General features: G+C 44.9%; 1 protein-coding gene across 1 annotated transcript; it reads right to left on the reverse strand.

Annotated features, from left to right (window-relative positions):
* Positions 1 to 939: 939 nt before the first annotated feature.
* On the reverse strand, positions 940 to 21,896 carry LOC112434531 (protein NLRC3-like). The gene is made up of 10 exons (XM_076881346.1): positions 21,716 to 21,896; positions 8,635 to 8,705; positions 8,430 to 8,559; positions 8,073 to 8,174; positions 6,601 to 6,679; positions 6,253 to 6,439; positions 4,340 to 6,140; positions 3,242 to 3,415; positions 2,428 to 2,601; positions 940 to 1,517 (listed from the first exon to the last, which is right to left on the reverse strand). Exons 3-10 carry the CDS (start codon positions 8,546 to 8,548, stop codon positions 1,403 to 1,405), a joined length of 2,751 nt encoding a protein of 916 aa, XP_076737461.1. The 5' UTR covers positions 8,549 to 8,559; positions 8,635 to 8,705; positions 21,716 to 21,896; the 3' UTR covers positions 940 to 1,402.
* Positions 21,897 to 23,299: the final 1,403 nt, after the last annotated feature.

The following is a 23,299-nucleotide window of genomic DNA, read 5'->3' on the forward strand; positions in this document are numbered from 1 at the left end:
ATCGTTTTCCTTTGCTTTATAGCAATGTGAGCAGCTACTGCTAAATAGCATTAGCTAATAACGGCAGTCTAATTTAATTCAAGTTAACCTCATTTGCATTATAACGATGTGAGGAGTTAATGCTAAGTATGCTGCCATTAGTGGCTAATTCTAATTAGGGGTGAATAATTATTACCAGCTAATGCTAATATGGTTTTCTCTTCCCTTTTAACAATGTGAGCAGCTAGTGCTAGGTAGGCTGAAGCTAGCAGCTAATGCTAAAGCTAAAGATAATTTGATGTGAATTAGCATTACATTAGTGAGGAGTTAATGCTAACTAGACTGCCATTAGCAGGTAATGCTAATTTTAGGTGAATAGGAATTGGCAGCTAATGCTAATACCATATTTTCTTGCTTTAACCCTTTAAAACTGGTCAGAGTGGGCACACTCCGTTTTGTGCAAATATTTTTAAATCCCGGTAGCACTGTAACCACGTGAGCTAGCGCAATATTTTTTTTTGCATATAAAACCTGAGGAATTGTACTTACATCTTATGCCATCAGCTTGTCCTAGGTTACAGTTTCCTTCCACATATGCTTAGGACTCATATTGCACTGCTGGAAATAGTTTATTTTGATGCATATGCTGTTATTTTGCAAATTTGCAGTATAATATTTATTTTCATTTTTGCTGCAGTATATAAAAATTGGTGTATTTCAAAAATAAAACTATGAAGGCACTCAAAATAAATTTCCTGTGGTGGGAAACTATTTTGTGCAACTTTTTTGTATTTACAGTTTTGAGGGATAAGCCTCTTAAATTTCTCTAACTAGAAATATATGTTAAAAAAACAAAAACGATTTTCAATTTTTTTGTAGTTTATTGCACTTTTTTGCAATTTATGTAATTACTATGCACTTAATACATACATATTATTAAAATTTAGGCTGTAATGGTTGTACTGATGTATAGTAACTTGAAATGCTCCCAAAAATGGCTCTACAGCATCTAAAAATATAATATAAGCTCTGGCGGACTTGGTTCTATGGTAGGTCTAAAAGGGTTAAATCAATATCAGTAGCTAATCCGATTGCTCAGTCTGACGTCAGGTGAAGTCATTTTTATGCATTTAAGAGCTGTGTTGAATTCAACATTACAAACTGAACATTAGAACTATCCTCTTCTCCAGGATTTTCCCGATTTAACATTTCAATATGATTCATTTTTGTTCTCTACACCTGCCGTCATCACTTCAATTATTCCCACTGTGGATTTGATCATATTGTTTGCCCAGCATCTCTACATTTTCCCATCCATACGACCTGTAGCTCATTAACACTATTAATACTGGAAACTGCTGTTGAAGCCTGATGGTGACACTTTCTGGTGAAGAAGTGAATTGCAGTAACAGGACTGGCTGGCTTATGATACACTGGACATTTCCAGCGCTTTGTTTTCTCTGCTCACAGACAACACAGATACACGCATGTATATACAGCCCACGTCCAGCTCTGCATGCACTCCTTCTGCTCCATTTCTATAGAGAATAAACAACGTAACACAATCAGTCTCCATTGTTTTCAACTCAACCAGCTGCATTTAATGAAGGAGTTTGAATTTACTTTACAACAGCTGCTGTTGTTTCCTGTCTGCATTCATGTTCTTTACTGTACTCCACACATTCTGAACTGGTGTAGTTCTTCCTAAAGTACTGCAGTATTCCTGCCAGTACATCCTCTTAGTTTTCCTAACTGTTTCCTCTGATGCTCGTTGCTATTTTTCCCTCAATGCAAATTCATGCTAAGCTCCTTCATATCCATCCCTGTTTCTAAACCTGTAATAATTCCTTTAATGTGTCTTTGGCCTAATTATGAGTCTGTCCACATGTTTGTAGTTCCCCACTTGCTTTGGTTTCTTAGCTCTGATTCTCTGAAATTTATCCTTGAAATCATTTACTGGCATCTCTCCCTCTCACTCCCACTATCCCCAGAACACCAGAGTATTCATCTCCTGGCCTCTTTGCATTTTCTCCAATCATCCCTGTTTCTAGAGTCTCGCCCCATCTGCAGGCAGTCCAAAAGAAACTGCCTCTGCCATTTTCTTCTTCTTAACCTTTGATTTTTCTCTTCACTTTCTCCATTGGGTCTTCTTAGACGCACTTTCCAGAAAGCAGCAACATTTTTTGTGCCCCATTTTTCAAATTGTGCATCTTACTTCAGCTTAATGTGTTTCCTGTTTTGTTTTTACACAGGTCATGTAAAAGAAATCCTACCAGAGACTCGACAAAGCTGAACTGAAAGACAGCACGGGCAATAAATCAGAGCAGCACAGAACTTAAGCACACATATATAAGGTGATTTAACAAATCATGTCTGTTGTAAATGAGTAAGCCATTTATCGACCTGACTCAGGTTTTAAATCATCATCAGAAAAGACTGAATCCTGACCTGAGAATCCCAAGTGTACACTTTGGACTCTCCACTGCAGAAAACAGAAGCTTCAGTCCTGAATCCTGCAGGTTGTTGTTACCCAGATCCAGCTCTGTCAGACGGGAGGACTGGGAGCTCAGGACTGAGGACAGAGCTTCACAGCTTCTGTCTGACAGGTTACAGCCACTCAGTCTGAAGAAAGGATGACAAGAAGACATGAAACACTTGTGTTAAAGTATTCATGGTGCCATGAGGAGCTACTACATTTACAATATTTCAACACTGTTTCAGGACATGCTGGAATCCTTATTGCCTCATGTTACAAAAGACAAATGTGGCAGTTTACTGTGACTTGCATGGATTCATTAAAAAAACAAAACATACGACATTCTCGCCTGAAAATATGTTAAAAGTTTATTTTGTGACCCAGAAAGAGTAATAAGAGCAATATTAAAACTAAGTAGCTGCAGCCATTGTTGGAAACTGGAATTGGCTGGGCCGCGCTATGAATTCTGGGATATGGTTTTTCTATTTTGTTTTCCTGGTGGAAAATCAGGAGAATTCCAGGAGAATGGTGGCTCCGGGAGATTTTCGGGAGGGGCACTGAAATTCAGGATTCTCCCGGAAAAATCGGGAGGGTTGGCATGTATGTTTCCAGGACATGCTGGAATCCTTATTGCCTCATGTTACAAAAGTCAAATGTGGCAGTTTACTGTGACTTGCATGGATTCATTAAAAAAACAAAACATACACACAATGTAAATTTTTTCCAAATGAAATTGATTAAATGATGTTAATTGATGAAAAAAAAATCGATATCGCTTGATCTGACCTCAGCGTTTCCAGTTTGCAGTATTGACTCTTCATCCCAGCAGACAGAAGCTTCAGTCCTGAATCCTGCAGGTTGTTGTTACCCAGGTCCAGCTCTGTCAGACGGGAGGACTGGGAGCTCAGGACTGAGGACAGAGCTTCACAGCTTCTGTCTGACAGGTTACAGCCACTCAGTCTGACATCAAGCGGGAAGGGAGACAAGATCAACCAAACAAATCAGAGCTTTATTGCTGTTTTTGTTGTTTTTAAGCAGAAATCAGTGAGGTGCTGGTAGATTCTGTTCTTTTGGTTTATTACCCAATAACACACACATACACTAATATTTGTGACTTTTGTAATAGTAGCATTTACAATGCAAAGCAACAGCGATCACAGATTGAAGGGGCCTGAATAAAACTACAATGCAGTGATTTTTAAGATGACCTGTTCTTCCAATTTCCAAAAACAGATTTCTCCAACCTTACAGTTAAAAATAATTCTTTATCTCATACTGAATCTTGGTGCAACTCCCCCCAGTTTATTAAAATGAAGAGGTACTGAAGTTGCTGTAAGTGATGTGTGATGCCACTGATTTCCTTCCTGATCCAATACAAAGTAAAATTCAGGCTGGTATCTGCGATACTGATGAAAACTATTCCTTCAGAATCAATACAAGACATAAGAAAATATGATGTTTTGTATAACATAAAAAGCCTGAATTTTAAAATATTCAGTTAATAATCAAAAACAGATGTGACTGAAAATAATAAAACTGAGAAACATTTTATGGCCATTGCTACGGGCCATTCGATCCTTTTACAACCATTGCAAGAGCTTGGTTGGCATAGCCGGCAATACGTTGGATAGTAATAAGTCCGGTGGGTGATGGGCTCCACCAGGGCTGCCCTTTGTCACTGATTCTGTTCATAAATTTTATGTTTAAAGGCTGTATCAAAAGTTCATTCAAGTTACAATATTGTGGTCAAAAGTTCTCCTTTTTTCTTTTATACTATACAACTACGCTGTCTCATGGTTTTAGGACATGGATCTGTCATGGAAGAAATCTATGACCACTTTTAATCAACATTTTAAAAATAAACATGATCACAGATTTACTCACAGAGCTTTGTTGGAGGCTTTGACCACTGGCAACAGCCTCAGAAGAGCCTCCTCTGAAGCAGAGTATTTCTTCAGGTCAAACACATCCAGATCTTCTTCTGATGACAGTAAGATGAAGACCAGAGCTGACCACTGAGCAGGAGACAGTTCATCTGTGGAGAGACTTCCTGATCTGAGGGACTGTTGGATCTCCTCCACTAGAGAACGATCATTCAGTTCATTCAGACAGTGGAACAGATTGATGCTTTTCTCTGCAGACAGATTCTCACTGAGCTTCTTCTTGATGTACTGGACTGTTTCCTGATTGGTCTGCCAGTTACTTCCTGTCTGTGTCAGCAGACCTCGTAGGAGAGTCTGATTGGTCTGCAGTGAAAGACCCAGGAGGAAGCGGAGGAACAAGTCCAGGTGTCCATTTGGACTCTGTAAGGCCTTGTTCACAGCACTCTGGTGGAGAGATTGAAGTTTTAGTTTGTTAAATAGTTTAGACCATGTAGAGATTCTCTGTTGTTGTTCCAGCAGATTGAGTCCAGAGTTGATGAAGGTCCGATGGACATGAAGAGCAGCCAGAAACTCCTGAACACTCAGATGGATGAAGCAGAACACCTTGTCCTGGTACAGTCCGCTCTCCTCTTTAAAGATCTGTGTGAACACTCCTGAGTACACTGAGGCTGCTCTGATATCGATGCCACACTCTGTCAGGTCTGATTCATAGAAGATCAGGTTTCCTTTCTGCAGCTGATCAAAAGCCAGTTTTCCCAGAGACTCCATCATCTTCCTGCTCTCTGGACTCCAGTGTGGATCTGTCTCAGCTCCTCCATCATACTTGACCTTCTTGACTTTGGCCTGAACCACCAGGAAGTGGATGTACATCTCAGTCAGGGTCTTGGGCAGCTGTCCTCCCTCTCTGGTTTCCAGCACATCCTCCAGAACTGTAGCAGTGATCCAGCAGAAGACTGGGATGTGGCACATGATGTGGAGGCTTCGTGATGTCTTGATGTGGGAGATGATCCTGCTGGCCTGCTCCTCATCTCTGAATCTCTTCCTGAAGTACTCCTCCTTCTGTGGGTCAGTGAACCTTCTGACCTCTGTCACCATGCCAACACAGTCAGGAGGGATCTGATTGGCTGCTGCAGGTCGTGTGGTTATCCAGAGGCGAGCAGAGGGAAGCAGTTTCCCCCTGATGAGGTTTATCAGCAGCACATCCACTGAGGTGGACTTTCTAGGGTCAGTTAGGATTGTAGTTTTGTGGAAGTCCAGAGGAAGTCGACACTCATCCAGACCATCAAAGATGAACACAACCTGGAAGTCTTCAAAGCTGCAGATTCCTGCTTCTTTGGTTTCAGTAAAGAAGTGATGAACAAGTCCCACCAAGCTGAACTTTTCCTCTTTCAGCACATTCAGCTCTCTGAAAGTGAATGGAAATATGAACTGGATGTCCTGGTTGGCTTTGTCTTCAGCCCAGTCCAGGCTGTGTTTCTGTGTTAAGACTGTTTTCCCAATGCCAGCCACTCCCTTTGTCAGCACTGTTCTGATTGGTTCGTCTCTTCCAGGTGAGGCTTTAAAGATGTCTTCTTGTCTGATGGTTGTTTCTGGTCTGTCTGGTTTCCTGGATGCTGTTTCAATCTGTCTGACCTCATGTTCATCATTGACCTCTGCAGTCCCTCCCTCTGTGATGTAGAGCTCTGTGTAGATCTGATTCAGAAGGGTTGGGTTTCCTGCTTTAGCGATGCCCTCAAACACACACTGGAACTTCTTCTTCAGGGTGGATTTAAGGTTACGGTGACAAACTGCAGCTTGAAGTTCTGAATGAGAAGAAAAATAAACACTCAATTCCAAAAAGAACTAATCTTTAAAACATGTTGCTTAAATGTCTCATTTATCCAGCAGCTTAAATCTTTAGATAAATCCTCTTACTGCTCTGCAGACGGTCAGCCAGCTCCTCCTGCTTCATTCTCCTCAGAAAGTCCACTGTGATCTTCACAAACGCCTCTCTGCTGCTGCTCCTCTGACTCTCTAAGCATTCTGGGTAATCTGGAATCAGAACCTTCTGGATCTTCTTCAGCTCGTTCTTCACAAAAGTGATGATGTTGTCCTCCAGCAGCTGGAACAGAATATTTATGAATGAGCCAATCAGACTGAAATCATGGAGCCAAACATCAGATCCATGTTGGACACACTGACGATCCACTGGTCTACAAAGAGCAGCATGGAGATGACTGTGAACAGAACAGATGTAACAGTAGTTGTTGTACATGTACAGACCATAAATATGGAGTCCAGCTGTGTTTGATGCTGCTGGGCAGACTGACCACTGGGAACCTCTGAGCTCTGCTGGTCCACTCTGTGGAGGAACCATGAAGGATTAGATCAACACAGGATAAAGATCCAGGAGTTTCTGCTCAAATAACTTCATCTGAATCAAGTCTGTCAAGTTTTAAACTCTCAGATTGTGAACATATCAGTAATTTTCAGTGTGTTTTCATGGACGTCCTTTCAGTGGTGATGTCAGGGATGATTTTGAAGAAGCTCATCAAACTGAACCATCAGCAGATCACTGCTCCAAAACCAGAACATGATCCGAGTCTCCCTCCACCACCAGAACACCAGCTTTACTAACGTGGTAGATCAGTGTAGTACAGATCAATAACTGATGAGTCATTTGATCAAAATCACTGAGTGCTTCACGTCTGACCCTCTGATGCTTCTGTAGACATTTTGCATATTTAATGAATGTCTGACAGTTTTACATTCATTCTATGAACACAGTGGAAATGTTGTGTTATAGTCTCCATGTTGTTTCCAGCATCATAAATTCTTAAGTTCAGAAAATTAGATTCTTTCTTCACAGCTGAAAAACAACAACATTTATTCTCTATTGAAATCTGCATCGTCCACTCCAAAGGTCACAATCTGAAGGTAACATCTGGTTTTGTTCCCTGTGGTTAACTCTGAGCATCAGTATGGTGGGATTTATCCACTACATCCACACCACTGTGGTTCAGTGTTGTCCTGATGGAGTAACAGCAGCCAGTATGATCCAGGCTTTAGCTGCTGGGTCTCTGTGTGACCTCTCAGACTGTTTAACAGATCAGACACAAAGAGAATCAGAGCAGCTCTGTTCTTTAAAGACAAACATGAACCCACTCAGGTCACACTTTCCCCACAGATATGAGCATCACTGTCCTCAAACAGCAAATGACCAAGTCGAACATTTGGATCTTTTCTCTTTCATTGTTTTCTTTTTGTGGCAGCACGGTGGCACGATGGTTAGCACTGTTGCCGCACAGCAAGAAGGTCCTGAGTTCAATTCCACCATCAGACCGGGGTCTTTCTGTGTGGAGTTTGCATGTTCTCCCCGTGTTTGCGTGGGTTCTCTCCGGGTCCTCCGGCTTCCTCCCACCGTCCAAAGACATGCAGCTTGTGGGGATAGGTTAATTGGATAATTCAAATTGCCACTAGGTATGAATGTGAGTGTGAATGGTTGTCTGTCCCTATGTGTTGGCCCTGCGACAGACTGGCGACCTGTCCAGGGTGTACCCCGCCTTTCGCCCTATGACAGCTGGGATAGGCTCCAGCGCCCCCCGCGACCCTGAAAAGGATAAGCGGAAGCGAATGGATGGATGGATGGATGGATGTTTTCTTTTTAATGGATCTTTGTAACAATCTGAGGATGTTTCAGGTCATATTTATCCAGGAAGCACAAACATGTAAAGGAGTCATCACAGCTCTCTGACCTCGTTGCTCCAGGTTCACCACTGAAGGCTGGATTTCCACCTTTGGACCGGTCACTCCTCACAGACGGACAGCTGGACCCTGCAGACTGTGACCTCTGACCTCTGCAGACACAAACATGATTGAAGCAGCTGTGATCACACAGACTGCAGATAATGCAGCTGTTTCCTGTCAGTAACATCCTCTTAGATTAGAGTTCAGCTTTTTACAGGAAAACTGGACAAAACTGATTTTTGTTACAAACTCATTTTCATTTCCTCTCAGCTCACAAACACAGTCAGACAATCAACCAGAGTCAACACTGATTATAATGTCAGTGCAGAATTATTTCTGTTACTCAGTGAGTTCAGCTCTCTGACCTCGTTGCTCCAGGTTCACCACTGAAGTCTGGAGGTCGTTCTTTGGACCGGTCACTCCTCACAGACGGACAGCTGGACCCTGCAGACTCTGCTCTGTCCTCCTCTTCCTCCATCATCATCTTCAGTCAGTCTGAGAGGTAAACCACAAACACTCAGTGAGTTCACATTAACAGGAGGAACTGAGTTACAGTCGCTGACCTCTGACCTGTCATGTGACCTAGAAACCAGGTCAATATGTCTGTAGGTTCAGTCATCCAGGTCATGTGATCTAAGGAGCTTGGAGAGAAAAGAGACGTCTTTAAGTTTCTGGAAGACGTTTCATCAGAGAAGCTTCTTCAGCTCTAAAACCAAACGGTGGAGAGTCCCAGATATTTAAACCTGAGAGGGAAAGAAAGCATGTCGCTGACCCACCACTGATGTTATTTCAAGGAGGAAACTGAGAGCCTTTGCACCAGGAGCACAAACATCAGCTCCAGCAATGATCCACTGATGTGTTTTTATTCCATGTATGAATGTTGTTATTGACAGAGATGACGTTTGTGTGTCAGTGATGCAGTGACTGTTGTTGTTACCTGTACAGGCTGGTTAGACTCTATGAAACAGATCATACAGATCTCTGCATGTTAGAAGAGACTATTAAAGGTCATGAATGAGACAAAGGCAGGGAGGCGTCCTTTACAGCTAAACAGCAGAGTGAGAGAACAGCCAGCACCTCTACATTTATCACATTATACAGCACATGTATGATACTGACAGGGATGAGAAGAATTTAGTGATTCTCAGAATCAGAATCAGAATCAGAATCAGAAAGGGTTTTATTGCCAAATGTTGAGCAGGTTTACAACATTAGGAAATTGCTGCGGTGCTTCAGTGCAAACATAGTGTCATAAATTGCGCTTAAATAGACATGAAAAAATAAAAGTAAGAATAAGAATTAAAAGTGCTACGTAGAAAGATATGTGCATGAGATATACATGAGATATATACATGAGAATAAGAATTAAAGTGCTACGTAGAAAGATATATACATGAGTGCAGGTGGTGATCAGTGCCAAACATGGAATGATGCAGTGAACACAGCGTAGGGTCATGTGTTAGTGGTGGGAACAGTCATACGGTTATTGTTCATGTGTCCAACAGCAGAGGGGAAGAAACTGTTCTTATGGCGAGAGGTTCTGGTGCGAATGGACCGGAGCCTCCTGCCTGAGGGGAGCAGGTCAAACAGACTGTGTCCAGGGTGAGAAGGGTCAGCTGAGATCCGAGCTGCACGCCCCAGTGTCCTGGAGGTGTACAGGTCCTGCAGAGATGGGAGTCTGCAGCCAATCACCTTCTCAGCAGAGCGCACAACACGCTGCAGTCTCTGTTTGTCCCTGATAGTGGCTCCAGCGTACCACACGGTGATGGAGGAGGTGAGGATGGACTCGATGATTGCAGTGTAGAACTGCATCATCGTCCGTGTTGGCAGGTTGAATTTCTTCAGCTGCCTCAGGAAGTACATCCTCTGCTGGGCTTTCTTGATGACGGAGGTGATGGTGGGCTCCCACTTCAGGTCCTGGGTGATGGTGGTACCCAGTGTGGGGATGAACAAAAAGTATTTTACCAGCATAATATAATCTGCAGTATGATCATTGCTTTAACAAGGTAATAGATAGCTTTAAGATGGCCTTAAGATGTTTATGATGATGCTAACTTTGTATTTCAGGTGCAGTTATAACTATTTTATACATATTGCATATCTGTGCTTATTTGAGTTGATGTTCAGGTTCTTTAAAGGTCGTAAGCCTCACTGACGTGACTGTTCAGGTGATACATGCTGAGGGAAAACTAGAACATAGAAGGAATTGCAATACATGCTTACAAAACACTTATATCAGTTTATTTTATTATCTTTTATATGTTCATATTCTTGTATTAAGGTTTTAGTAGAGGTTCTTGGTTAAAACATTTATTTAGTAGAAGACATACACATAGTCTCAGTGAGCTTCTGGTCTGGTAAAAGGTCAGAAGTGCAACAGGTGAATTGAGAAAGAGCATTTGAGGACGAGACACAGACAGTAGGTGAAGAGGTGACACAAAGAGCATGTGAGGTCAACACACACACACACACACACACTTTAAATTAGATTTATTTAGAGGAGAGGTTAGTTATGTTTGGCTGTAACTGTAAAATTGTCTTGGTAAAAGAGGAACCGTTTCTTGGTGTCTCGGCAAGAAAGAGGAACAAGACAAGAACTGAAAGGTAGACAGGAAGGGCTAGCCATGAAAATAGAAGATGATTTTCTAGGTGAAAAGTCATGATGATGTTGATCTGATCTATGTATAAAATGTATCTGTGACGCATGAAGGGGCGTCAGTAAACAAACCCTGATGTTATAAAATAATTGTTTGTGCTTTAGTAAGTTGAAGATCAATTGCTGTGTTCAGTGATCTTCCCACATGTGAATTAAAATCTTCGTTTGACTTCACCCGGCCGGACCAGTGTGGTTATTTTTCGATCACCTCTTGTACCCTTTCTCAATTCTTGAATCTTAACATTTGGGGGCTTCGTCCGGTGGTTGAGTAAGGGAAAAAAGTGGAGGTGTGAGCGGTGGTCCGAGGTGGTCAGACGGGCAGACATGAATTCCAGTGGTTGAAGTGAGTGGGCATAAGCCGGCTTATCCAAAAGGTAAGGCACTACCTGTTGAATTATTTCCAAAGTGTGCCAAATTGGACATGATAAAATTTAAGTCTACTCACTGAAGTTACTGGTGCATGTCTGTTTTGATTTTGATAAGAATCTGAGGATTTAAAGCAGTTGGACTGCTGGTAATGATTGAATGCGGTTGGACCGTTTAGTAGGTTAGGGAATTTGGTTATTTTTTGATTATAAGGTTGGACCTGCCTCAGTCTTACACTTGGTTGGGTGTTTTACTGTTGTTCCAAAGTATTATAAATTACTCAAGAACGCCAGTTGGACTGGTAGGAAGCGCAGTGCTCAGAGGTAACGCTTGCCAATGCAAAGGACGCTTATGCATTGTCCTCGAAGAGGGATAGTCAGTTGGTCACTGTGGAGCTTGGGGCACTCCAGAATAACTAGGAGTTAGAATCTCCTTACCGTTTGGAACGGTATCTGCGCTTTTTTGGGCAGCAAAGGTTGGACCTTGGGTGTTGGACACTTTTAAATTGAGTTAGGGAGTTTAGAGATGAGGCCAGAAACTGTTGGACAGATACTGGTTAATTGATCGCAAAAAACTCAGGGAGTTTATCGGTTAAACTGTTATGTTAAATTTGTCGAAATTCGATAGGTGTTAAAAGGTTTAAAATCTGTGCAGTTGTAAATATAAGACGTCTCTGTAATAAAAAAGATCTCTGTGGGTCGAGTCAGCAATGCACTGACTGCCTGCTGCTATTCTTAGATGAAGAGTGTGTGCATGCAAATGAGGCAGCAGATGCAGAGCGCATGAGAGGACTATGCTTTCGGTTTTGTGTGTCATTCAGCTCTATAACTATTGTTTGCAAATGTGGATAAATGTCTGCGATTAAAATGCTGGCTTAGTAAATAATAACATTGTAAATATATGAATGGTGACAACGTTTCAAAATAGAATATAAGAATTGTTTGTGTTTAAAACCAACGTTTAGGTAAGAAGATTTAAGGTGGATTTGAAGGCATAAACAAAAAAAAATAAAAGGGTTACAGTCTGCAAGGGTTGTTAATGCATGAGCTGACTGGATGCAGAGTAAGTGGAGTGGTCATCCTGGGAGGATTGAATGATGCTCTAACTCTGTGGTCAAGTCAGACATAGGCTTTAAGCAACCATGAGCCACTAATAAGCGTGACAAATTAATGAGTATGTGTAAATTGAACTTGTTAAATAGTTTTGATAGGAGTAACTCAATGAGCACGCAATAAAGTGGACTTTTTAGGGGCAGTTTATCACTGACACCATAAAAAGCAACTTAATTAGTAGTTCAATAACAAATTGTAAAGATAACCTTTGTTATTTGATAAGAGAGAGAAAATTCAGGTTACATATAGTGAATAAATAAGGAAATGTTAATCTCTGCGTCATTCCACACTGAAATTTCAATTGTAGGGGATCATTTGGAGGTGAATTGTGTAGGACACGGGGAGACAGAAGAATCTCCCCATGAGTTTTCAGTGTGCATAGAAATTGAGGAGGCTGAACTGGAAGCCTGCCTGGGTCGTTGTTTTTGTTTATTTGAGGGTCTGCTGGAAGTTTGTGAAAACGACCACCTTGATATGTGGGAGCCTTCTCGGGCAGCGATTTTTTTGTTAAACCTGTGGCAGGCTGTGCAACATGGAGAAAGCTTTGACATAATGTCATAAAGGTGATTTCTTGGTTTTAGACTTATTAGTACGGGACAAGTTGAGGGACCCTTGAGGGTGTGTTGCTGTAAAGTATATAAGGGACGCGCAGCGCCGCTAATGGGTTTAAAATAAATGAAAAAACACTAATCCGAGGAACTATTGGAGAGGTAAGTATACGGAGGTGAGCGCGTCGCGCATAAGGGTTGCTGGTGTCATATATTAACACTTTGAGGGCGAATAATTTTGATTGAGTGTCAACGCTTGAGAACGCGAGGACAGCGTTTAAAGTGCTGGGTTAAACTTTGTGTGTCACCGAGCAGGGGAAGAGGAGCCAGTGGTTGCGAGAACAGCGAGACGAAGACTGAAACCGAAAGTTAAGCGTGTCTGGGTGACCGAGACCTAGAAGGTGGAGTCGACCAACGCCATTGGAAGAGGTAAGTCTGTGTTTCAGAGAATGGCTGACAGCTCGGGTGCGACACCTAGTGGGAAAAGGGGATGCAAACCTCTGAAGGATCAGCTTGAACAGCTTAAGAAAGCTATTCGTTTGGCTTCCCCTGGAGCATTAAAAGCAGCAGAGAAAGAGTGCCAAGCGATGGAGGTTGAGGTAAGTAAACTTATTACATCCCAACAGAAAGGGCTGGGTGATAAAATACCTCTGAGCTTGGTGTTAAAAACTGAAGGAGAAGTGTATGGACAAATGCATGAGGCCCTACGTGCGTCCATAGAGGCATTAACGGCATTGGAGGTTATAAAGCAGAGAGTAATGCAGGGAGGGCCAGAAGAGGAGAATGAAGACCGTGCAACGTCATCAGAAGAAGAGGATGATAAGGAGGACGAAGATGGAGGACCTGAGCCCCAACCAAGTACAAGCCTAATTTTGAGGAAAAGAAGTGTGAAGAGAGACCAAGCACAGAGACAGCCCATATTTAGGAGCTCAAAGGGAAAAGGAAAGTCGAGGAAGAGTAGAAAAGTGAGTTTTGAACAAGGAGCTCCTGACCCTGGTTTAAATCTGCCTCTAATAGCAGGTCCAAAGAACGAACCAGTTTATCGCGCCTATAAGGTGAGAGATTTGGAAGCATTGGTTAAACAACTTCCACCAATAACCAAGGGAGAACATTGGGAAGGAGAAGAATTAGCGCTGGGCGATTTTCGCGCTTTGGCCGGACGTTGTATGCTGGGTGGTGGGTTAGCAGATGTAGAGCAGATAGCTCAAACAACCAGATATGCAAATGACCTGAAATATCATGAGGTGCAGAATGACTTAGCAGATGCAGTCCGGGAGAAGGACCCAACTCCTAACTCTGGAGCCATTCCAAAAATTATTTGGGATCCCAAAAACACACCCAGAGAGTGTTTAGCTAAAGCAAAGGAACAATGGTTGTTAGGAACAGGAATACATCCGGGGAAGGAGGGTGAAAGTAGAGCGTGCTTTCGTTCGGCAGTGCTGGCAGGGCTGCCCAACCAGGTTGCAGTTGACTTGGAAAAGAACCCAGATTTTGCCGTTGCAGACTCGGTGCAGTGGGACAGACATGTGACCCACAGACTTCAGCAGGAACAGGATTTGACGAACAAACAAAAGAAAGAGTTAGATGAAGTACAGGCGCAGCTGCTTAGGCTGCAGCTGGGTGAGGCTCGCGAAAAATATAATGCGAAGAAAAAAGAACTAAATAAGACTATAATGGTGGCAAGGCCTCAGCCCGATCCTGTGCCTGACTGGCCAGATCAGGATCCGGGTCTCTACCCTGATGACCGTTGGCCCGCCAATGCACCAAGGCAGCGTCAACCCGTAGGGAATTGGGGGACCGGTGGACCGCAGAGAGGGCGTGGTGGATCCGTGAGGGGAGGACAAAGGGCTCGGAATCCGGGGAATCCTGGCAGAGTGTCTTGGACTGCGTGTCTGAGATGTGGAGCAGAAGGACACTGGTCCCGAGAATGCCCTGAATCGCAGCGAAATTATCAGAGGCGAGGCTATCAGCCCCAGGCACAAGGAGCCCCAAGACAAAGAGTTGCTTACAGGGGAGCACATCAAGCTCCAAACCCGAATGCAGCACCAGCCCCCCAGTACCCAGTAGCCGACTGGGGCTGGGAGGGGGAGCAATACTGACGGAGCCCGGAGAAACTGAACAGAGTGGGGGGCGGCAGAACCCATGCTGTCAATGACCGTGGAAGGCACTGAATTGCCCTTCCTGGTGGATACTGGAGCAACATACTCAACATTGAAAGACACACCAGACAGTGCAACACTCTCCTGTCACACAGTTAATGTGGTAGGCTTTTCCGGGATTTCAATGACACTGCCATTGACAGATCCAGCATTGACACAGCTGGGAAAACAGACTTTGAAGCACCAATATGTGGTGTCCTCACAGGTGCCTGGAAAATCTCATGGGCAGGGACCTGCTTGTGAAACTGGGATCACCTTCAAAGACTCAATATCTAGTCCAGAACTCTGAACAACCCACTGCCGAAATCTACTGGGGGAGGCTAGTGGAAGAAGGCATTTTGAGACATTATCAGCTATGGAAACCCTGGATAATGAGCCTGGCCGTCTATTCCCCTCCGCGAGATCCTTTCCACGTTACACTCTTTTATGATAGGGAAGATAACGATATCTATCGGGAACAGTTCCAGTCTGATCTTGAGGGACAGACGTGGAATGTGCAAACACATAACATTTATGTTGGACCAGAAGGTGTGGCCGCGGCTGTGAAATTTACTGATGAACAACTGCCTTGGTACAATGTGGGAGAGGATTCAGCCCCTCACATTACATTGGCGGTCCACGAGGGTCATGGGCCAAGAGATCTGGGACCAATGGTCAAGCGGGCGCTGGACAACGCATGTTGGCAAAGCACCCAAATTCCAAATGTCTGGTATGCACCAAAATGTAAAATATATCGCATAACTTGTTTGTCCAACGATGCAGTGATCTTAGAACATAAAGAAATCTCCAGAATACATGGCAGGGAAAGAATGGATCATCCTGATGCAGTAGCTGAGCTCTCAAAATTGCCTGGTACTTTGTGGTCCGCAGGGCCCACAGATGTAGGTCTAGCTAATTGTTCGCCTGTCCTGTTCCAGCTGAAGTCTGACATACCATTTAACAGACCATAATAGAAGCACAAAACTGAAGACCAAGAGTGGTTCACATGTATTGACCTAGCGAATGCATTCTTTTGTCTCCCACTGCACGAGTCACTCAGAGACATTTTCTCATTCACATACAGAGGCCGCAAATTTAGGTACACACGCCTACCACAAGGCTTTGCACTCTCACCAGGAATTTTTAATCAGGTGTTGAAAGAGGCATTGTCCCCATGTCAACTGCCAGGGGGCTGTACATTAATACAGTATGTTGATGATCTTCTTATTGCAGCCCCGTCAGCAGCGGCCTGTATGGCAGCATCGCTCGTGGTGTTGAACAGATTGGCGGAGTGTGGCTTCAAAGTGAGCAAAGAAAAACTGCAGTTGGTCCGGCCAGAGGTAACATTCCTGGGCCGGGTGATCGCACACAGATCAGTGGGGTTAATGAACACACACAGAGACCAAATTCTGACACATCCAAAACCAAGAACTGTGAAGGAGTTGCTTTCCTTTCTTGGCTTGACAGGTTACAGCAGGCAGTTCATTCCGAACTATGCGGGTAAAACGGCCCCTTTAAGGGACCTGATCAAGAAAGTTGGTGTTCGAAATCTGAAGGCTGAATTGCCTTGGACGCCGGACACAGAGACAGCGTTCATTTCGCTAAAACAGGATTTGTCAAGAGCCACAGATCTGGCCACACCTAACTATGATGAGGCATTTTATCTTGATGTTTCAGAAACAAAGGGAGTTGTGAATGGTGTGTTGTTTCAGAAAAAAGGGGGAGGTAGGGATGTACTTATGTATGTCAGCATAAGATTAAATTCAACAGAAGCAAGGCATCCCACATGCACACAACACGCAGCAGGAGTAGCAAAGATAATTCAGAAAACAGCACATATAGTGAGGGAACACCCACTGAAAGTGCTCACCACACACAGTGTAGTGGCCTATGTGAACTCACAGGTATTCACAATGACTCCACTGACGCAACAAAGGTTGAGCAAAATTTTAGAGGCGCCAAATTTGATATTCACACATGAAGGAATAAATATGGCAGACCTAATGGGGTCAGGAGAACCACATGACTGTATTAAGAAAGCCCAGGTTGAAGGAAAAATCAGGGAAGACCTGAAGGCAGAGCCCATATACGGAGCTGAGGATTGGTTCACAGATGGATGCTGCCACAGAGATGAAGAAGGATTGAAAGCGGGCTATGCAGTAGTCTGTAGAGTAGGAACTGAGTTTCAGGTCAAAGAAGCAGGAAAAATTGAGGGACAACAGTCGGCCCAGAGAGCTGAAGTGATAGCCCTAACTCGAGCCCTGAGGCTGGCTAAAAACATGAGAGTGAACATCTACACTGACTCAGCATATGCGTTTGGAGCAGCTCATGTGGAACTGGTTCAGTGGAAGAGAGCCGGGTTCAGAACGGCCACTAATGCACCCATCTGTCACAAAAAGGAAATGGAGGAACTGGAAAAGGCCCTGGAGGACCCAGACGAGGTAAGTATTATAAAATGCAAAGGCCACTCACAAGCAGACAGTATGGTGGCAAGAGGAAATCAGAAAGCTGACGAAGCCGCAAAGGAAGCAGCGGGCTACAAAGGACAGAGACAACTGGTGCAGGTAACCCCAGAAGAGGAGGTTAGCACTAACAGCATGGAAGAAGTTAGACAGGCTCAGGAGGAGACATCCCCAGAGGAAAAGGGGGTGTGGGAAAACAAAGGAGCCTGGCAAGATGGCGGTTTGTGGAGGGGGCCAGATGGGCGTCCCGCTTTAACGGCCAAAATGACGGAACAAAAGGTGAATGAGGCTCACGGGCTTGGTCACGTGGGAGTGAAACAGATGGAGAGAAATTTGTGCCGATGGTGGCATCCTGATTTGAGAAGGATGATACTGGAAAAGGCCAGAACGTGCCTAATTTGTGGGGCACACAACCCAAAGCCAGCAGTAAAACCTGAAGCTGGTAAGTTTCTCATGCCAGAAAGGCCAGGAGAAGAGGTCGTGATTGATTATACCGACATGATTGATACAGGCCCAGGTGGGGTGAGGTATTTGTTGGTGTGTGTGGATGTTCTGACTGGATGGCCCGAAGCATGGGCGACCAAATGTGAAGATGCGAAAAGTGTGATTAAGTGCTTAATCAATCATTACATTCCAAGGCATGGGTTTCCCAAGAGAATTAGATCAGACAATGGTACTCACTTCAAGAATAAAGATTTGCAAGAGGTAGAGAGGATGTTGGGAGTGCAACATAAGTTCGGGACGGTCTATCATCCTCAATCTCAAGGAAAGGTAGAGAGGATGAACCTAAATTTGAAAAACAAGTTGGCTAAAATTTGTGCGCAGACAGGGCTAAATTGGGTCGCAGCCCTGCCCATTGCTTTGATGACCATAAGATGTTCTGTTAACCAATCCACAGGTTTCACCCCTTATGAGCTGCTGACTGGGAGACAGTTTCCAGCACCCTGGACAGTGGTCCCGGTGGAGCAGCCCAGGACAAGCAACAGGTCTCATGCAGAATGTTTTAATGAGTTGAAGGCTCTTGTGTCCAGCTTTACAAAACAGGTCACTTGTGAGAGACCCACGGGGAACGGAGAGGTCCCGGACGCAAAGGCAGTGTGGCTGAAGGTCATTAAGCGAAAGAGGAAGGAGCCCCGCTGGACTGGTCCGTATGAGGTGACCGCCCGGACGGCTACAGCAGTCCAGCTGAAAGGGAAAGGCGACACCTGGTACCACTGGTCGCAGTGTGCACCCGCACACGAGAGCTTGGTGGAGGAAAATTCGTCTTCAAGGAACGCAGGTGTCAAGGAACAGAGGCAGAATAAACCTCTTCACCTGTGTAACGGGCCGACCAGTAGTCTACCTGGAAGGCCGAAGAAAGAAGAGCAGCCTAGGAGGAGATCGCCGCGCCTACAGAAAGGAGTGGTAACAAATTGAGAGTTTGAAAAGGGGTGGTTCAAATAAAAAGAGTAAAAAAGGGAAAGTGGAAGGGGCTTGTTCTGTCAATTATGTTGTCTCTATCTGTATTGGTGGGTATTTTGGTGACCTGTGGTTGTTGTCTCATTCCTTGTGCCCGAAGGTTGGTAGAGAAAGTGATTGTAAAGGCAGTGGACCCTGGGGCGGTGGCCCCTATGTCCATGATGCCGATGATGGATCTGGAGGTAGCCGAGTGGACTGAGGAGTGAACAACAACCTATGTATCGACCTCTGGTGTGCCAGAGGTCGTAAGGGGGAATTGTGGGGATGAACAAAAAGTATTTTACCAGCATAATATAATCTGCAGTATGATCATTGCTTTAACAAGGTAATAGATAGCTTTAAGATGGCCTTAAGATGTTTATGATGATGCTAACTTTGTATTTCAGGTGCAGTTATAACTATTTTATACATATTGCATATCTGTGCTTATTTGAGTTGATGTTCAGGTTCTTTAAAGGTCGTAAGCCTCACTGACGTGACTGTTCAGGTGATACATGCTGAGGGAAAACTAGAACATAGAAGGAATTGCAATACATGCTTACAAAACACTTATATCAGTTTATTTTATTATCTTTTATATGTTCATATTCTTGTATTAAGGTTTTAGTAGAGGTTCTTGGTTAAAACATTTATTTAGTAGAAGACATACACATAGTCTCAGTGAGCTTCTGGTCTGGTAAAAGGTCAGAAGTGCAACAGGTGAATTGAGAAAGAGCATTTGAGGACGAGACACAGACAGTAGGTGAAGAGGTGACACAAAGAGCATGTGAGGTCAACACACACACACACACACACACTTTAAATTAGATTTATTTAGAGGAGAGGTTAGTTATGTTTGGCTGTAACTGTAAAATTGTCTTGGTAAAAGAGGAACCGTTTCTTGGTGTCTCGGCAAGAAAGAGGAACAAGACAAGAACTGAAAGGTAGACAGGAAGGGCTAGCCATGAAAATAGAAGATGATTTTCTAGGTGAAAAGTCATGATGATGTTGATCTGATCTATGTATAAAATGTATCTGTGACGCATGAAGGGGCGTCAGTAAACAAACCCTGATGTTATAAAATAATTGTTTGTGCTTTAGTAAGTTGAAGATCAATTGCTGTGTTCAGTGATCTTCCCACATGTGAATTAAAATCTTCGTTTGACTTCACCCGGCCGGACCAGTGTGGTTATTTTTCGATCACCTCTTGTACCCTTTCTCAATTCTTGAATCTTAACACCAGGAAGCGGAATGAGTCCACAGAGGTGATGGGGGTGTCAGTCAGGATGATGGGGGGGAGTGGGGCTGTGTGCTTCCTGAAGTCCACAATAATCTCCACTGTCTTCTGGGCATTCAGCACCAGGTTGTTGTGGCTGCACCAGGACACCAGACGTTCAACCTCCCTCCTGTAGGCAGACTCGTCCCCGTCCGAGATGAGCCCAATGACGGTGGTGTCATCTGCGAACTTGATTAGCTTGACAGACTGGTGGGTGGAGGTGCAGCAGTTGGTGTACAGGGAGAAGAGCAGAGGAGAAAGAACACAGCCCTGAGGGGAGCCGGTGCTGATGGTCCGGGAGTCCGAGACATTCTTTCCCAGCCTCACGTGCTGCTTCCTGTCCGTCAGGAAGTCAGTGATCCACCGGCAGATGGGATCAGGCACATTCATCTGGGAAAGCTTGCCTCGGAGATGGTCTGGAAGGATGGTGTTGAAGGCAGAGCTGAAGTCCACAAACAGGATCCTGGCGTAGGTTCCTGGGGAGTCCAGATGCTCCAGGATGAAGTGTAGGGCCATGTTGATGGCGTCATCTACAGACCTGTTGGCTCTGTATGCAAACTGCAGGGGATCCAGGAGGGGGGCCGTGAGGGTCTTGAGATAGGAGAGAACCAGGCGCTCAAATGACTTCATGACCACAGATGTCAGAGCCACGGGTCTGTAGTCATTTAGTCCAGTGATCCTAGGTTTCTTGGGGACAGGGATTATGGTAGAGGACTTGAAGCAGGCAGGCACATGACATGCCTGCAGTGAGGAGTTAAAAATGCCAGAAAACACTGGGGCCAGCTCGTTTGCACAGTGTCTGAGGGTGGCAGGAGACACACCGTCTGGGCCGGGAGCTTTTCGAGCATTCAGACTCTTAAACTGCTTCCTCACATCTGCTTCATGAATATGAAGAGTTGTGGTCGGAGGAGGTGGTGTGAAATCCTCTTTTGTGTGGGGTGAGGAGGGGGGTGTTGTAGGTGAAGTGTTTGAAGGTGGTGATGGCTCTATGGAGGGGGGAGAGGTGGGGGAATGAGTGTCCAAAGTGTCTCTATTGTTGGGGCCGTTGGAGGTGTGAAGGCTGCCTGATGGCTCGTCAAAACGGCAGTAGAAGTTGTTGAGGGTGTTGGCCAAGTGCAAGTCATCAGTGGAGTGGGGGGTTTTAGGCTTGTAGTTGGTGATATTCCTAAAACCTTTCCACACCTGTTCTTGGCTAGCTTAGCATTAGCTTAGCATTAGCTTAGTGTTAGCATGCTGTGTGCTAGCTTAGCGTCAGAGCTCTGCAGGTGTCTCGTGTGTAAATATTAATCACAGTGACAGTAAAGGAGGTAAAGGGCTGTGACGTCATCACGTACGCTGCGTCCTCTGTGGGCTCTGAGTGAACTCAAAGTACAAACTACAAGTACACAAACACGAACGTAGCTCAGAGTGGCGGACACACTCGGCCTCGTTGGTCCAGCTGTGAGTCCGTTACCGTGAACTATGGAGCGGCAGATTTGTGCTGAACTAAGCTGCACACAGCTGATGTTAGCCAGGAAACATTACACACTGACTTTAATGGAGAGACCGGAAATACAAACACACACAGTTTGTTGTGTGAAGAAATCAAACACGAGCTGAACAAACAGTAAAGTTCCTAAAGATAAACTGTTAAAGGAGGAAACAAAGCAAACTTACAGTTTCTTCACACACCAACAACAAGCTCCACTCCACACCTGGACACTAAACACGGACACACAGGTGAGCTGCTTCCTGGAAGGAGGCGGGACTCCACCTGAAACTCAGCACAGGTGGGAGGGGCTCAGCTCTGTGTGTGCTGATGTGTTAACTTTAAAAATATGCCGTCTGACTGCTCAGACTGAGTCAGAGTAAAGTTCACATGCTGACGTGTGGAGACATGAAACCTTGTTGTAGCTGCAGGTGTGAACACACTGATCCCAGATCAGCTCTGCTGTATTTGTAACATGAACATTTCTGCTGCAAAGCTTCAAATGTTCAGCATGTTTCTCTGTTTCCAGTCTATAGATCCAGTCACACTTTCTACCTTCACCTGTGCAGTAAAGACTGAGAGCAGAGCTGAAACCAAGCGTCCAATCAGTGAGCAGCATCAACACCTGAGCTTCATTCAGACTCTGTTATTGAATGGTAAATGACCTTTATGTGTATAGCGCTTTACTAGTCCAGTCATCCACCCATTCACACACACATTCACACACTGGTGATGGCAGCTACGTTGTAACCACAGCCACCCTGGGGCGCACTGGCAGAGGCGAGGCTGCCGGACACTGGCGCCACCGGGCCCTCTGACCACCACCAGTAGGCAAACGGTGAAGTGTCTTACCCAAGGACACAACGACCGAGACTGTCCAAGCCGGGGCTCAAACCGGCAACCTTCCGAGTACAAGGCGAACGCTCAACTCTTGAGCCACGATTGCCAAAGAAGTACTTTTCTTTCTTATTCTCATTTAAAATGTCTCGCTTTTAATAAATAATTATCTGAATCTTACAACAAACGTTTTCATCTGATGTAAAATGTATAGAAATCCATTATTGTATAATTTTTTTAGGGTCCCATCATAATTTATTCAGAAGTAGCTAAGTACTGTATATGATGCCAGCATTTTCCCACATTTTCTAGATACTGCACCAGTATCCATCCATCCATCCATCTTCATCCGCTTTATCCGAGGCCGGGTCGCGGGGGCAGCAGCCTAAGCAAAGAGGCTCAGACCTCCCTCTCCCCAGCCACCTCCTCCAGCTTATCCGGGGGAACACCAAGGCGTTCCCAGGCCAGCCGAGAGATATAATCTCTCCAGCGTGTCCTGGATCTGCCCCGGGGCCTCCTCCCGGTGGGACATGCCTGGAACACCTCACCCAGGAGGCGCCCAGGGGGCATCCTTGTCAGATGCCCGAACCACCTCAGCTGGCTCCTTTCGATGTGGAGCAGCAGCTGCTCTACTCTGAGCCCCTCCCGGATGGCCGAACTTCTCACCCTATCTCTAAGGGAGAGGCCAGCCACCCTTCGGAGGAAGCTCATTTCTGCCGCTTGTATCCGCGATCTCGTTCTTTCGGTCACTACCCACAGCTCGTGGCCATAGGTGAGGGTAGGGACGTAGATCGACCGGTAAATTGAGAGCTTCGCTTTTACACTCAGCTCCCTCTTCACCACGACGGACCGGTGCAGCGTCCGCATTACTGCAGCCGCAGCCCCAATCCGTCTGTCGATCTCCGGCTCCCTTCTCCCATCACTCGCGAACAAGA

The sequence above is a fragment of the Maylandia zebra genome, unplaced genomic scaffold, assembly GCF_041146795.1.
Source record: "Maylandia zebra isolate NMK-2024a unplaced genomic scaffold, Mzebra_GT3a scaffold11, whole genome shotgun sequence".
Lineage (NCBI taxonomy): Eukaryota > Metazoa > Chordata > Actinopteri > Cichliformes > Cichlidae > Maylandia > Maylandia zebra.

Coding starts and splice junctions, on each gene's coding strand:
- LOC112434531 (XM_076881346.1), bottom strand. CDS start 8,548: ATGATGATGGAGGAAGAGGAGGACAGAGCAGAGTCTGCAGGGTCCAGC. Junction 6,141..6,252: donor GGCTGACCGTCTGCAGAGCA/GTAAGAGGATTT, acceptor CTTCTCATTCAG/AACTTCAAGCTGCAGTTTGT. Junction 2,602..3,241: donor TGCAAACTGGAAACGCTGAG/GTCAGATCAAGC, acceptor TCCTTTCTTCAG/ACTGAGTGGCTGTAACCTGT.